The 17,108-nt window shown below is 33.6% G+C and overlaps 1 protein-coding gene across 3 annotated transcripts in view; it reads right to left on the reverse strand.

Annotated features, from left to right (window-relative positions):
- Positions 1–424: 424 nt before the first annotated feature.
- strbp (spermatid perinuclear RNA binding protein) overlaps positions 425–17,108 on the reverse strand; it is a 175,996-nt gene continuing 159,312 nt past the window's right edge. For all 3 annotated transcript variants that reach the window (XM_056466445.1, XM_056466442.1, XM_056466444.1), the window contains exons 14-19: positions 13,258–13,410; positions 11,989–12,123; positions 11,580–11,720; positions 11,228–11,360; positions 9,041–9,091; positions 425–1,171 (exon numbers count right to left, since the gene is read on the reverse strand). In XM_056466445.1, coding sequence (XP_056322420.1) covers positions 1,095–1,171; positions 9,041–9,091; positions 11,228–11,360; positions 11,580–11,720; positions 11,989–12,123; positions 13,258–13,410 — 690 coding nt within the window. In that variant the 3' untranslated portion in view covers positions 425–1,094. The remainder of the gene's footprint in view (positions 1,172–9,040; positions 9,092–11,227; positions 11,361–11,579; positions 11,721–11,988; positions 12,124–13,257; positions 13,411–17,108) is intronic.

Genomic DNA, 17,108 nt, shown 5'->3' on the forward strand with positions numbered 1-17,108 from the left:
AAAAGAACTTTAAAAGAACTTTAACTTTATCAGAACTTCAGCAGAAAAAAAACAGACAAAACTAAATACTTACACAACTAAATAATTAGTCAAAAGGACCCTGAACAAAGAAACAAAAAGAAAGAAAGAAAGAAAAAAAACTATACAAAAAACACTAAATCATTTCAGAAGAACCCCGGACGCAAAGTGCATTACAGTATTTTTGCTTAATTTTACAAAAAACAAACAATGAAACAAAAGAAAATGTAATTCCATTGTATTTCCATTATTTCTGTCAATAATATCAAAATCCTGTCCACACGGCATAAAGCTGTATTGAACCTGAAACATGCCTTAAAACTTCTGTACATTTCGAGAAGCTAAACTGTTGAATCTATTTTATAAACTGTACCTAAAATAGTTTGAGACATACACCAGTCAGTGCTTGACATTTCATGAAGATAAAGGTTTTATTTGTTAGCAGTAGTTCGTATTAGATCTATACATCTTCAACACAGCTCCTGATATCCATACACTGACATAACAGCCTATTCCCAAAAACTACAAGAAAAAAACACAACCATGATGATAACAAAAAGAGGCCCATATAATTTAAATGAGGTAACAATTCACAGTACAAATCCTTCAAGTTTTTCTCTCTGAAGAACATAAAAGCTGTATTTGCTTAAAACCAGAAGAAGATATGAAAAATAAAACTAAACGTGGTGATGATCAAATAAAACTTACTTTACAAATACTCTTATTAAAGGGACAGTTCACTCAAAAATGAAAACTCCATCATCATTTACTTGCTCCACATTTTTTTAAAACCTGTTTGGAGTTTCTTGTTAAAGTGATAATCATTGAATTCCATAGTATTAGCTTTTACTATAGAAATCAATAGGTACCAACATTCTTCAAAATATCTTCTTTTGTGTTCCACAGTAAAAAGAAACTCATAGGTTAGGAACCACCTCAGGGCAAGTAAATTTCCATTTTGTGTTGAACTGTCCCTTTAATAGCTGTCCCTGCATGTAATAGTGCTGTGCTATCTGACCTTCCCTTATATATATGTGTGTATGTGTGTGTTTGTGTGTGTGTGTTTGGCTCCTGAGCTAAAAGAAAGAGTAGTGGGGAACAGGGTAGGCGGGCACTTTCATGACGGGCAACAGAAGCATTCTCTTGGGCAAACCTAGAGAGAAAATGAGAAGAGCACTCCACATAAGTCCAGGACAAAAGAAAAGACCTGAGCGTGTGTTGCGGTTTAAAAATGAAGCTAGCGCCAATTTCTAGCATGGGATATGGGGACAGGAGAGAAGAAGAGAGCGCAGAGGTCAAGCAGAGAGGAGGTGACACACATGTACCTGTCAGATGAGATATTTATGTAGAGATGCATCCAGCTCAGCTTATGAACTACAGGGCATGTTGGGTTGAATGATGATTTCGGAGTATGGCTTATATTTATCATAAAATATTTGTTTGCTCTGAAAGCATTTAAAGATATGATTTTATGAGCCCCCAACATGTTAACCAAACTATTAAAAATTTTGGACTGTTTAAGTCAAAACAATAAAATACAGTAAAATTAAAACTATATATTTCAGTTTATTCAATTAAACACAATAAAAGTGTATAACCATGTGAAGTTTTCTATAAGTGTTCATGAAAATAAAGGAATAATATAATTTATTTTACTTTATTAACAAAAACAAACAAACGATACAATTCTAGTTAAAGTAATTATTTCAGTTTCCTATCGTTCTCGTAAAATTAGAATTTTTTTTTTTGCCGTTTTACCTACACTCTGTAAATCCAAATAACATGCAGAAAATTTTGGATGATATTGCAAATAATCACGTATACTAAAATTGAATATTTATTTTTTGCAATGTATAAATATAACAAAAAGTCTAAACTTTTAATAAAAAACAGTATTTTAGTTTAAGTACCGATTCTCACTGTAAACTAGTGGCTTATTACAAAAGCCAGACAGAATCTGCGGACAAAGCAAGTCTCTCATAATATATCTACTAAAAGACAGAAAATATTCCTTTACAAACTGTATTGTAAATGAATTAAATGAACATTTTCATTTTAGTCAATAGCATTTCTGAAATTAAGTTAAAAACAGAGTTAATGTAATTTACACACATTTTCACAAGTGAATAAATAGACTCTGTGGGCCTACTTATTACCTTCCTAATATTAAGATATTGGCTGTTTATTAGTATGTGTGTAGTACATATTCGGCATGATCTCATTCCCTAATCCAATATCCAAACCTATATATATATATATATATATATATATATATATATATATATATATATATATATATATATATATATATATATATATATATATATATATATATATATATTAATATATATATATACACACACACACACACACACAGTTGAAGTCAGAATTATTAGCCCCCCTTTGAATTTTTTTTCTTTTTTTTTTTTTAAAATAGCTCCCAAATATTGTTTAACAGAGCAAGGAAATCTTCACAGGATGTCTGATAATATTTTTTCTGCTGAAGTCTTATTTGTTTTATTTCGGCTAGAATAACAGCAGTTTTACATTTTTTATGAACCATTTAAGGTCAAAATGATTAGCCCCTTTAAGCTATATTTTTTTTGATAGTCTGCAGCACAAACCATCGTTATACAATAACTTGCCTAATTATCCTAACCTGCCTACCTAATTAACTTAGTTAAGCCTTTAAATGTCTGTTTAAGCTGTATAGAAGTGTCTTGAAAAATATCTAGTCAAATATTATTTATTATCATCATGCAAAGATAAAATAAATCAGTTATTAGAAATGAGTTATTAAAACTATTATGTTTATAAATGTGTTGAAGAAATCTTCTCTCCATTAAACAGAAATTGGGGAAAAAATAAACAGGGGGCTAATAATAATTCAGGGGGGCTAATAGTTCAGACTTCAACTGTGTATATAGTATACATATATTGATGTTTATCTGGCCTTCAAACGTGTGTAATGTAGCGAAATGTAACATTACACACAAACGTGTGTAATGTAGCGAATGTACAATGGTGGAATAGTTGTGTTAACTGAATGATAATAGATGATTACCTTAGACTGCGGCAATTTGTAAAACTTTCTTTTCTTTTCTGCTTTATAGAGAATAAGATGATTATCTTTTATTAACATTTCAATTACATTTTTGGTGATTAAATTGTTTTAGTAAATGAAATAAGGCTATATATTACATGGAAAACTTAAAATAGAAATGTTGCCTTTGTGAATAATTCAATATATATATATAAATTATTATAATCTATATTATATTTTTAATTATTTTTATTATTCAATTTTTTTTTTTACACAAATAAATGCTAAAATAGGCTTCGTTCTAGATTTCAGCTAGATTTGATTGGCATTGAATACATGTAGCAAGCTAGTTTACTAGGACATTACGTAAATCATTGAGATATCCATGTGCTGGTTCTATTTAACTCAACTTAACATCGATAAGTGATATCAGATAAATATATCAACACCAGTCCTAGTTTCAACCACTAGACAGAACTATCTAACTGAATTAATAATGCATCTGAACCACACTGAATTGTAGGTAAGGGGGGGGCAACATGGAGGGTTACAGGAGTGATCTGCGGGCTGGCGCTCTTATGTGGAGTGTTCATTCTGTGCCGTGTGTGTGTGTGTGTGTGTGTGTGTGTTTGCTGCATCAGTGTGTTTATCTGCTGTGTGTGTGTGTGTGTGTGTGTGTTTGACCAGGACTGTAGTCGTAGTCTCACAGTCGCTCCCATTTAGAAATCCCAAAGCAGCAACAGGAGGAAGAGGGTTGGACAGCGTAAGATGACTGGTGAGATTTTCTGCATGCACCAAAACCAGAGAGAAGTCAAAGAGAGAAAGAGAGGGGGGCGCACTGTTCTCTTACAGCACAATGCTGGGTTTCACCTTCCACCTAAAGGAACGGTCTTTATGTGGCAGGCAGAGACCAGGGCACTGGGAGCAACCTCATATCCAAACCCTTCACCCGGCCCACAGATAAATACAGCAGACCCTCCCAATTCAGCCCTCCACCTCACCTAGTCCCCCCTGCACATAAGGCTCATTCAAAGCATCTTCATCTGGGCCTGAGACAGGAGAGGAGCTACCGAGAGAGAGAGAGAGAGAGAGAGAGAGAGAGAGAGACGAACTGTGGGACTTATTTATTTATAAAACCAGCAGATTGAATTTGTATTATTGTGTTAAAGTATTTATAACGTGTGTTTTGGTGGAGTGTAATGACTTAAAAACTCAGTGGATATTCGAGGCTGTGTGTATTATGCAATTTTTTAAGAAGCGCTGGGTTTGGAAGTATTTGAAGTCTTTGTTAAAAAGTGTCATACGTCGAGAACCAAACAACTCGCTGAAAAAAAGAAGAAACGCAAAATGACTAGAAAAGTCTAGATTAAGTCATTAAAACTACAAAAACTAAACTACAAAATAATTAATAAAATGTTTATCCTGGGCCGCAAAATCTGTCTTAATCCGCCTTTCCACTGCGCACGACATTTGGACACAACTGTCGGAATGGAAAATGTCGAACAGAATTTTCAGTTTTGTCATGCACCATATGACAGAGAAGCTGATTCTTGTAGTGTTCGAAATAAAGAAGTGCAAAAGCAAGAGCCTTTATTCTCCGTCAGGTCACCATGGTTGAATGAATGCAATAAAACTTTTAAAAATTAATATTTTTATTACTCATTTATGAACAGAAATGTTTTTTTTTTTTTAATATAGACCTTTTTATTCAAAAATAATGAAGAAAATAGTATTTCTCATCTCGGACTCACGGACATGCTTGGGCAACTTTGGAATACATCACATCCGGTCGGCTGGTTGCATATGGTCTAGTCGCAGGAGTTCAAATATTTCAATGTATTTGTCGCTCAAATCGGATCCAAATTTTCCGTATACGGAGATGATCGGAACTCCACGCAGCTCCTGGACTATTCTCCATTGGAAATCAATGACCTCCGGTCTCTCGCTTGTTGTTTATTGTGTACAGTGGAAAGGCGGATTTAAGTTGAAAGCGTATATTTTTGTGCATTAACCAAAAGTTCATTGTATGGGTCAAAATGTTTTCTTTTATGCCAAAAATTATTAGTATATTAAGTTCATTTTACATTTTGCAAATTTTCCACCATAAACATGCAAAAAAAATTTAATAGTAATGTACATTGTTTAGAATTTAATTTGAACACATTAAAGGCAAATTTCTCCGTATTTTGATTTGTTTGAACCTTCAGAAAACCTTTTTTTTTGTATCTTGGCTAAACACTCGAAAAAAGTTATTTTGCTGCTTATTCAAACAACTTATTTAAAATGAGTTGATAAATATAATTCTGGAGATTTTCTGAGGACAACTTAATTGTTTCATGTTCAATGCAATAAAATTTGTAAGTTAATCTATTTGTGTTAGTACAAATTTTTTTTTGCAGTTTTTACCATTGCTATCACACAGCAATTCGTAACTTGGATTAAGTGGCTAATTCGTACGAAATTGTATGATCTCATTCCTACAATTTAGTACGATTTGTTCATTATCCAATGACGGTTGGGTTTAGGGGTGGGGTTTGGTGCCATGCCTCCTTTAAAAAATCATACATTTTCATATGACTGAACTTGTAAAAATTTGTACGAATTAGCCAGTAAACTGACAAAACGTAAATTAGTTACGCTCCTCATGAGATCAGGCTGGTTTTACAGTGAATATTGTCCTGTCCTAAGAAAGTATACATCAATGGTAAGCTTATTTATTCAGCTTTCTGAGAATGCATACATTTCAGCTTCCCAACATTTATGCTTATGAATAGTTTTGAGGTCCAGGGACACATTTAAATATAATTATTCAAAATGAATACACATTTCTTAAGCGTAAAAACTGTATGTGTAATAAAGCTTTGATTTTATTTTACACATTACATTTATTTTACACAGTACATTATATTGTGCCTAATTGTACCTAATATTGTGCCTATTTTGTTTAATTGCATCTTTTATTAGTATGTGAAATGAGCTACATATCCGAAATGGTACTATATAAAACTGCATCTGTGGAAGTTACTGTAGAGATTTTGAAATATAGATCTGATCGACACTTTATCCCAAGAGACCACTGCAGTTTTCTCGCTGGTCAAACGCTTTGTGGGAAAGTTTGGGTGATAACACTGTACTGTGTGTATACCAGCATATTAACTAGGGTTGTGAAATTAGCAGGTTGATTCATGTGAGTAAAATGTTTTACGCAATTAATCGAGTCCCTTGAACTGTTTGTAAATTATAGGATTAAATTATAGGATTTACTATTTATCAAGTAATTAAAGCATGGTTTAGGAAGAAAAATATAATAACTATAACTACACAAATCTATGATTATCTTAAATGACATAAAGAAACAATATTGCTTGAAGAGTCTGCATAAATCTGAAGCAGCAGCCAATATAACCCTCACTCTTCATGTAAATGGGCCAACAACTGGACAGTTTTGTTTAGACGGCACTAAAAAGAAAATGCTTTTTATTTATTGTGGTCAATTGTTTGCTACAATAGCATTTTGGGGGACTTGAAGATGAAATGAGTTTCAAAGTGCTAATATTGTTTAAATTATAGTTATCGCTATAGTTAACTTTATTTGGATGCTTTAAAGGCGATTTTCTCAGCATTTTGATTTGTTTGAATTTGTATGCAGTTGCATCTTGGCTAAATATTGTTCTGTCCTAACAAACTATACACCAATAGAAAGCTTTTTTCATTCAGCTTTCTGATAGCTCATACATTTCAGATCCCAAATATTGACACTTATGATTAGTTTTGTGGTCCAGGGTCACATTTATATTTAATTATTTAAAACGAATACAAATAATAAAGCATTTAGGTCATAGATCAAAAAGGGGTTCTGGAGCATCAAAACTGTAAGTGTAATAAAGCTTTGATTTGAGTGTTTTCATTTACTTTAGTACTTTATATTGTGCCTGTTTATTGCACTTTCGTATTAGTATGTGAAATGAGCTACTGTACATGTCAGAAATTACATATAAAACTGTATCTGTAGAAGATGCTTCTAAGATTTTAAAAATCATATCTGATGGGACACTTTATCCCATGTGGTCACTACAGTTTTCTCACTGGTCAAATGCTCTGCCAGAGCTTTGTGGGAAGGTTTGGGTGATTATACTGTATTGTACATAATCACTGGGGTTGCAAAATTAGCAGGTTGACTTATGTGATTTGATTTATGTCCCCTGAACTGTTTGTAAATTACTTATAGGATTTAGTCTTCAATAAAGTAATTGAAGCATGGTTTAGGATAAAAAAATAAAAAAATAAATAAAATATATATATAAAATGATAACTACTGTATACTTACATAGCTTTTATTATCACTCTAACTCTGATGATGCTAAATGACAGTAATAATATTGCTTTAAGAATCAGCACAAATCTGAAGCAACAGCTAATATAACATAACTCTTCATGTGAATGGGTCTATAAATGGATCGACTGCAAAGTTGAACCATTGAATTTTGTTTAGACGGCACTAAAAAGAAAAGGTTTTTTATTTATTGTGGCCATTATTTGCAACAAGAGCATTTTTGGAGACTTGAAAATGCATTGAGTTTCAAAGTGCTAATATTTTTAAATTATAGTTATCGTTATAGTTATATATTAAGTTCATTTGGACACTTTAAAGGCGAATTATTTTGATTAGTATTTTGATTTGTTTTTATTTGTATTTTGATCTTCAGATTCCAGAGTTTTATATAGTTGCATTTTGGCTAAATATTGTCCTGTCCTTACAAACTATACATCAATGGTAAGCTTATTTATTCAGCTTTCTGATAACGCATGCATGTCAGATTTTAGAAAGTGAGGCTTATGATTAGTTTTGTGGTCCAGGGACACATTTAAATATAATTATTCAAAATTAATACAAATTATAAAGCATTTGGGTCATAGAAGGAAAGGGGTTCTGAAGCATCAAAACTTATTTATGGCACTTTATTTTAAGTGTAATAAAGCTTTGATTTGAGATTTTTTGTTTACTTTAGTACATTACATTGTGCCTGTTTAACTGTATTTTTATTAGCATGTAAATATTTTTAAATGATAGTTATCGACTCAACGTAAACTACAAAAACACTATTTTGTGCAAACTGTGATATCACGAGCATGCATGTAGCATCAGTCTGTAGATGTGAGAGCACCTGACAACAAAAACATTGGATTGCATATAGCGTAACGTGAATGATACAGTGTTTTTAGTCATATTTGCGGATCTGTGTGAATCATTTTGATGAAGTCTGTTGTAATACATAAAATGTACTGTTCAAAAAAACAGTTCCCCCAAAACAACAATTCTGTCATCATTTATTCCGCATCAAGTCTTTGCAAACCTTTATGACTATGAAACACGACTGAAAATATTTTGAGGAAAAAAAAACAAAACCCTAATGCATTTTGTCCCAACAATAAAGGTCAATGGATGACTTTTGGAGCCCATTGACTTTCATTGCATCGTAGATATCTTCTTCCGTGTTCCACAGAGAAAACATGGCCATGCATGTTTGGAAAGAACATTAAACTAAATGACGACAGAATTTTCCTTTGTTGTTCAACTATCCCAATACAGTATCCTGTTCTCTCATCTCCCTCCATCAAGCCCAGTGGGTGCTTTGAATGATGTAACTGTGCGCTGTAGACAGCAGCACCACAATGCTGACGCTTACAGAGGCGCCCAGAGTCAGGAGAAACGGGCCAAGCGTCGAGCAGGCAGACTAGACGAGCAAAGTCACACTCAGGCCAGGTGCAGCAAGTCTTGCTCCAACCACAGTTAAGAACCAAAAGGTTATGGTTCGGTTCCATCGTCCAGGGAGTCGTTTCGCTACGGGAGTTCTTTGTGGACGTGATTTCGGGGTTTGAAAGCCCAATTAGAGAGCTGAATGGGGGAGTAAGTGGGGGCAGATTTGGACCCTAGACCCTGACCGGAGTTAGGGAGGAAGGGAAGGAAGGGGTACGTACCGTATGCAGGAGTGGCGGCCGCTGCGCTGTACCCGTATGGGGCTCCGAAGCCTGTGAGAACGTTGAAGTGCAAGGTATTAAGACTCCTTCATTTGATTTGTGCGAGGGATTCAATCCTACGTGAGTCATGTGAAAGAGTCTTTCATTCTACCATATATATTGATTATATTTAACTACTTTTATTCATAGGTGAGCAAAAAAACAAAGTTGACCAAACACTTTTTATAAAAAACAAGGGATGAAGTTCTGATTTAAACTAAAGGCTAATGAGGGAGATGCTACAATACTTTTTGATAAATATAAAAGAAAATGTTTAGATAAATAATTAAGATGAAAAACTATAATTACATAATATTAATAATAAGTTAAACAAAAATGCTCAGGATGTAAACATTTCTGAATATCAGTGTAAAGTTAGTCAATATATTATTACCAATGTTGATTAAATTAGCAATTTAACAAGTACTCAGATATTTTCTGTGTGTTTAATTTCTGTAAAAATAAGTACAAACTTTAGTTTCACTATTTACATAGTAGTAGAACAGGTTTTTGTAAATGTTTGTTTGCAATTTCAATATCCTACGATCACCATTGTTACTTTGATATTGCATATTAAAATGTACTAAATATCTTTATAATAATAATAAGCATTTTAAAAATGTGTTTTTCTTAAAACTTGATTTAATTCTGTCATGACAAAACTACATTTAGGGTGCTTTCACACATGGTTGAATTGCCTGGTCCGAACCCAGGTTCGATTGCCCAACCCCACCCCACCCCCCACCCACATACCCCCAACCCCCCTCGCCACTTTCTCAACTGATTTGTGTTCTCACTGTCTTTTTCCTTCTTAACTCTGGTACGCTAGAGTCAACAAGATTCTGTTGTACATATACAGTTGAAGACAGAATTATTAGCCCCCCTGTTTATTTTTTACCCTAATTTCTGTTTGACAGAGAGAAGATTTTTTTCAACACATTTCCAAACATAATAGTTTTAATAACTCATTTCTAATAACTGATTTATTTTATTTTATCTTTGACAGTAAATAATATTTGACTAGATATTTTTCAAGACACTTCTATACAGCTTAAAGTGACTTTTAAAGGCTTAACTAAGTTAATTAGGTAGGCAGGTTAGGGTAATTAGGCAAGTTATTGTATAATAATGGTTTGTGCTGCAGACTATCAAAAAAATATAGCTTAAAGGGGCTAATATTTTTCACCTTAAAATTGATTTTTAAAAATTAAAAACTGCTTTTACTCTAGCCGAAATAAAACAAATGAGACTTTGTCTAGAAAAAAATATATTATCAGACATGCTGTGAAAATGTCCTTGCTCTGTTAATCATCATTTGGGAAATATGTAAAAAAGAAAAAAAAAATCAAAGGGGGGCTAATAATTCTGACTTCAACTGTAGCTGTTGCAAGGTGACGGCCATGAAAGCCAAGGCAACAAAATGGAAAGACATATGCACATCATGTCATTCTGCTTTTACTGAATCTTTTGTTTTTTTGTAACCAATGCCAAAATGCAGAGAGCCACTTGCATCTATCGCAAATATATTAAAAACCTTCACAACAACACACAATGTCTGCAGAAGTCTTTTTTGGAGGAGAAAAGCAGACATTGTCACTGTGTTTGCACTGGGTTAGTGCCATTTGTTGCCAAGATAGGTGATACACACTCGAATGAACATTATGAAAACTAAAGTTTGTTGTACAGTTGGTGGTTCACTTCCATTATTTGGAACGATTGCATTCAAATCAGAAGTGACCATACCAGCATTCGCAGGAACCATACCCCAGACCACCTCTTTTTGGGTACGGTCTGCAGGTGCACACCTGAGTTCAGAAGACAACGTTCAGACTAGCTAAACGTACCGAACTCTGATGCCAAACGAACCCAGGTGCGAACCAAGTGCTAGTGTGAAAGCACCCTTAATTATCAGTGAACCAGATATTACAAACCCAATATCTGACTTAGGTTTAAATACTTAAATATCTGAGGAAAATATCAGTAAAACTAATTAGCTGTAATACAATTAAATAAACACTTTATAATTTGAATGAACGTTAAAAATAATGGATACATTTATCTCAAATTTTGTAAAAGTAAAGCTAAGTTGGAACTTCTGTAGAAGGTTTTGAGTCTTTACATAAACACAGATTGGCATCAAACACACACCTGGCGTGACATATCCTGGTGCTGCTGCAGCACTGACGAAGGCTCCTCGTGTGAGAGCTGGTCTTCCTCGCCCTCGTGCAGCCTGAACCGCAACAGCAGACACAGCAGCGGCTGCAGCTAATGCCCCTTTACTCTACAATACACACACACATACACACAGAAAGTAATAACCCCACAGGCTTTAATGAGCAATGGCCCAGGTCTCAGTCTCATCTGAGAAATATTGATTACAGAATATCCAACAGAGTGGTCATGAATTACATATGGTGACCCAGGTCATCTGAGGGACACGCTAAACACTGAAAACGATCTGAATGTTACTGGTCACTAATCAAAGCAAGCAATGTTTTACCTGAGGGATAATTTTCTTCTTCTTGTTGCCAGCAGCATTGGGCCCAGAGAAGAGTTTCTCTAGAGCTGCAAGAGCAGCGCTGGCTTTGGCTACTTTCTTATTGGGCCCTGCGCCGCGAAACTTCTGTCCATCCACTTCCACCTGCCAATGAGAGCATGAGATGAGACTCTTGAATAGGACTTTATATATATGAAGTGCAAAGATTTATTGCCTTAAACATGGAACATCTCAATCTAAGGCAGAACAGTGTGAAATATGTTGCATGACAAAGATTATTTGGGTAAGAGTTTTTTTTAAACCCCAGTGTGAGTAATAATAATAGCTATAATGCTTGACTTAGGAATTATCTGTAATAAACTGTATCTATATTGTTGAATAGGAAGTTATATTTGTGTTTGGTGAGGCCGACCTCCATGACGAATCGTTTGTCGTGACTTCCTCCACTCTCTGAGATGAGCTCGTATTTCAGCCCGCGCCGCTTCTCATTCAGCTCCATGACCGGGTTCTTCCCGCTGGCCGTCAAAATAGGACCCTGAGTTCGTACCTGGATAAAGAACATGCAATTGATCTGAACTGAATCAACATTGCACTGACATAAGTTGAATGACACTATTGTGCTTTGGAGAGCTGCATATAATTTCATGTAGTTTGCTATTTACTCAAATCTTACATCAAGATCACAGTTTCTAGGATCAAACGCAATAATTAGAAGCCAAAAGTAAAAAAAATTATATTGTGGGAAAATTGATTATGGAAAATTATGATCACGATGTTTGTATCTCAGATAATTAGACAGCGACTCATTGATTATATATATATATATATATATATAATATATATATATATATATATATATATATATATATAATTTCACAGCTACCTGGAATAATTGATTCTGATTAGACAGTTACGACAGTCAAAAGTATGTAATTCCCAGATAACAACCGCTAAATTAATAACACAGGCTCATCCGGTAACTTAGAATCATCTTGACTGTCAGTGAATACATTTACATCCATATTTATATGCTTGTCTGTTGTGCTGCTTTTCTTAATAGTCTGGCACCAACTTGTGACTGAAAAATATGTATGTTCGTGTATGCTCTATTCAGCCATTTTTTTCTGACAGCTTTGCATTTAATTAAAGAATTAATAAACCATTACAGCCCAGAACAATGTTTTGAATAATTTGTATGTTTTGTGGCAAGTAACCATGAAATAAAGTACATTAAGACAGTTGTTTTCATGAAACAAAGGCCTTCAGTCTTACACAACAGCCCTTTGTTATGGCCCTCCACAAGCAAACCGTCAGGATGTACTTTATCCCTTACTTATTAAATGGCTGTCTTTAATACTTGATTCTGATTGGTCGTTCATGACATAACAAGGCATGTTATTCCGAGATAACAACTGTTAAATAGCACAGTCTCATCTTGATACTGTGAATTATGTTGACTGTCAGTAAATACGTTGCCATCCATATACTTATTGTACGTCCACATTTTACATACTTGTCTGTCAAATCAAGTGAGCAGAGGCTTGGACCCAGAAACAGAACTCCACACACTACAACTTAAAGGATTAATTTAGGATTAACTAAACTATCAACACTGAACTGACTTGAAGCCGAATGATTGAGTTGCTATAAATAAAATAAACATTGTTGGCATGGCTTGTACCTCCAATGTGTTGGAGCTGTCTGAGGAGTGTGTTGTGTTATTGCTTGAGTGTGTGGAGGATTCACTCTTTCCCTCGCCGTCTGACTTCTCGTCTGCGCTCATGGAGTCCAGGTCTGTGTCGAAGCCTGTAGGGTAACCCATCGCCTGTAGCACCTGCACCACAAAAACAGCATCACACAACACATCCAGTATGGATCCTACACGACATGACACAGAATTTGATTTAGAGTCACACTTTTTTTTGTATATGAAATGTGATGCAGCTTACATTGTATGCACAAAAGTGACGTGTGTATTGGTGATATGAGTATTCGTATAGAACTACAGTAGTATTTTCACGACACATCATCAGTCAGCCATGATGGAAAGTAGAGAACAATAGCATTGAAACCAAGGACATTTGCACATTTTGCTGATTACTGCAGCTAAAAATGATCAATTATTATTATGTTTTGGTCTGTATTAATCAGTTGGACCTGAATTTGTTTTCTTAAACATTTAGACTATAATAAGATTGCAAAATGTTATAAAAACGAAGCAGAATGGAGTTTATTAACGTCAGCTTGTCAAAATATTTCACCTTTTCCTGCTTACCAAGTCCTTCTCTGTATGATTTAGCAGCTTCCACATGTTTTTCAGTGGTTTGAAAAGCATAAATAAGCAGATTGTTGTATTCAGTCGTAGATTATGGTGTAATCCGAGTATCCCCATCATAGCTTGTTATAACTGATCAAATCATGATGCAAGTAAAAACTCTCAATAGGGTAATAAACACAGGCCACTGGTTTCACTTTCACTTTAAATAAACTTTTGGCTTCACGTTTATAATAGATGCAATTTACAGTGAATGCATACTCTGAGGAAAGTGGCTTTAAAATATTATCACAACAATGTTTAATTTCGATTAAGTTACACACCAACTTTTTTTTTTTACAATTTACTTGTTTCAAATAATTTGGAATTCTTCGGGTTTTTTTCTAATAATTAAAATTTATATTAATTTATTTAAGTTTGTTTTTATTTATAATGTCAGTTGCTTTATATTTGTGAGAGTGAGAGGAATTTAAATAAATGTGTGTAAATGTTTCTTTTTTATTTAGAACTGATATGTTGTATTATTTCAGAATTTAATAATAAAATTCAACTTGCAAATAAAATTTTCAGTGCATTTTTCCTCTAAACAATAAAATTTTAATTTTAATTTAAAGTAAATGAGCAAGCAAAAAGCCCATTATTGTAGTAAAATAAGAAAGAATAAATCAAAGAAAAAAATATCAATGTATATATCAATGTATATATATATATATATATATATATATATATATATATTTATTTAATGCGATACGATAATAGTTTATCATACAATATTAAGCAAACATTTTCCCTAATATTGTATTGTGATGAGATATCTATTCTATAATCACCCATTTTGAATTGCGATGATTTTCAATATGGAACAACATCCGCAATTTACAAAAGGATACAAAACAAGAGTAATTTACAAATATGTAAAATATAAATAAAACAAAATAAATTTAATGGTATTTGAACTGCTTGAACTGAGCTACTAATAAAAAGTCATCTATTCACGCAATGTTCTCTCTTAAAATGTCACTATTATCATATATACACTACCTGACAAAAGTCTTGTCCCTTATCCAAGTTTTTGGAAGAACAAATAATACAGGTAACGTAACTTCTAGTTGATCATTTGGTATCATAGTACTTCTATGAAAGGCAAAGGCATCTAGATTATGCTTATTTTACAAAAAAGAATTAAAAAAAAAATATATATATATATATATATATATATATATATATATATATATATATATATATATATATATATATATATATATATATATATATATATATATATATAAGATCATGCCTTGATTTTTAATTATTTAATTAGGACAATCAGGTCTGTTTTTGCTTCGACAAAAGTCTTGTCAATTGATGAAATATATAGAAATATATAGAAATGAAAATCTATACAGAAGTGATGTACAGTATAGAATATAAAGTCATGGTGCAGAGGAAAAAGAATGAATATTGTGTATGACTCCCATGAGCTTGGAGGACTGCATCCATACATCTCTGCAATGACTCAAATAAAGTCATCTGGAATGGCAAAGAAAGCATTCTTGCAGGACTCCCAGAGTTCATGAAGATTCTTTGGATTCATCTTCAATGCCTCCACCTCCTTCTCAAAAATGTTCATGTCTGGTGACTGGGCTGGCCAATCCTGGAGCACCTTGACCTTCTTTGTTTTCAGGAACTTTGATGTGGAGGTTGAAGTATGAGAAGGAGAAGCTCTCCTGTGGTTTATAATATAATGGGCAGCACAAATGTCTTAATACCTCAGGCTGTTGATGTTGCCATACATTCTGCAGAACTCTTGCACTCCCCCATACTGAATGTAACCCCAAACCATGATTTTTCCTTCACCAAACTTGACTGATTTCTATGAGAATCTTGGGTCCATGCGGGTTCCAATAGGTCTTCTGCAGTATGTGTGATGATTGGGATGCAGTTCAACAGATGATTTATTGGAAAAATCTACCTTCTGCCATTTCTTAAAATAATCAACTAGAATTCAAGTTATTATTTGTTGTTCTTACAACTGGGATCGACGACAAGACTTTTGTCAAACAGTGTAAACTTTAAGAACTGAAGTCTGTCAGGTTAAATAAAGAGCTTACAAAGACAATTCAGTCAATCTTAAGAGCCTAACATACATTTTTTGTTTATACGGTACATAAAGTTGCATTTCTCCTACATTTAATTATGCAACACCAAATATTTTAAAAGCACAAAAGTTGAGATGTAGCAAGTTTTAACCGTTTCTTTTACGTAAACCTGGGCTGTTAAATAATACCACAAGACTGTTGCAAACTACTTTTATGCTGTAATACTCTGGCAGTTCTGGAGCAACACAAGTATGAATAAATGATGACATACTGTAATGATTTTGGTTGAGCTAACCCTATTTTGGGCTCTGCCACATCTTCCCTTATTTTAATGAGGATTTCACTTTCGAATATGACACCATGAGCCGAAAAGTAAAGTTTTAAACTGGAGACTTCAACAAGTTTTGGTTTTCTGAAATAATGAAACATGCTGGGAATGTTCGGTTCATCTTTGTGGCTAGGCAGAATCAAAAGTGGACAGTTTCTTGGATACCGAGGTCATTATTGAGAGTGAAATCTTCGCTTTGATAAGACTGTGCTTATATAAATGTTGACAGAACTATGTCCACACTACAGACGCAAAGCAGATCAGTGCAAATAAGACTGAATGTTAACCAAATAAAATCATGAATTTCTGAAGATACTAAATACCCTAACACATATATGAACAATATCTGCTATCAGCCGTTAAAATACAGTAATTATAAGTGACCAGTTGAAAATACTGTTGCTTTACTGGATTTAGGAGGTATTGGTTTGAGTAAAAAAGCTGTTTTAATCTATAAACATCTATTAACTTTTCTTACAAGTTACAAACAAATACTAACATTTAGAGCGATTTGCCCAGAAAATGAACACTAGTAAGAATAACCACTGCTTTCAGATGTTGTGATTGAAAGACAGTCAATATTCTTACAAATATTGACTTTTTTTAAACTCTTATGAAGTTAAAACATTGATATAATTTTGTCTAAAAATAAATATAAACTACATATCATTAGCCCCTTTCACACAGTGAAACCGGTAAATATCTGGAAAATCTCTGGAATGAATTTCCTAGTAAATTCAAAAAAGCGCTGTTCACACAAGGACATTACGGAATTTTCCCGGAAAAGACCATTCACACATCCATTCTAAAATACCGGTAAATTCTGAAAA

The sequence above is a fragment of the Danio aesculapii genome, chromosome 10 (assembly GCF_903798145.1).
Source record: "Danio aesculapii chromosome 10, fDanAes4.1, whole genome shotgun sequence".
NCBI lineage: Eukaryota > Metazoa > Chordata > Actinopteri > Cypriniformes > Danionidae > Danio > Danio aesculapii.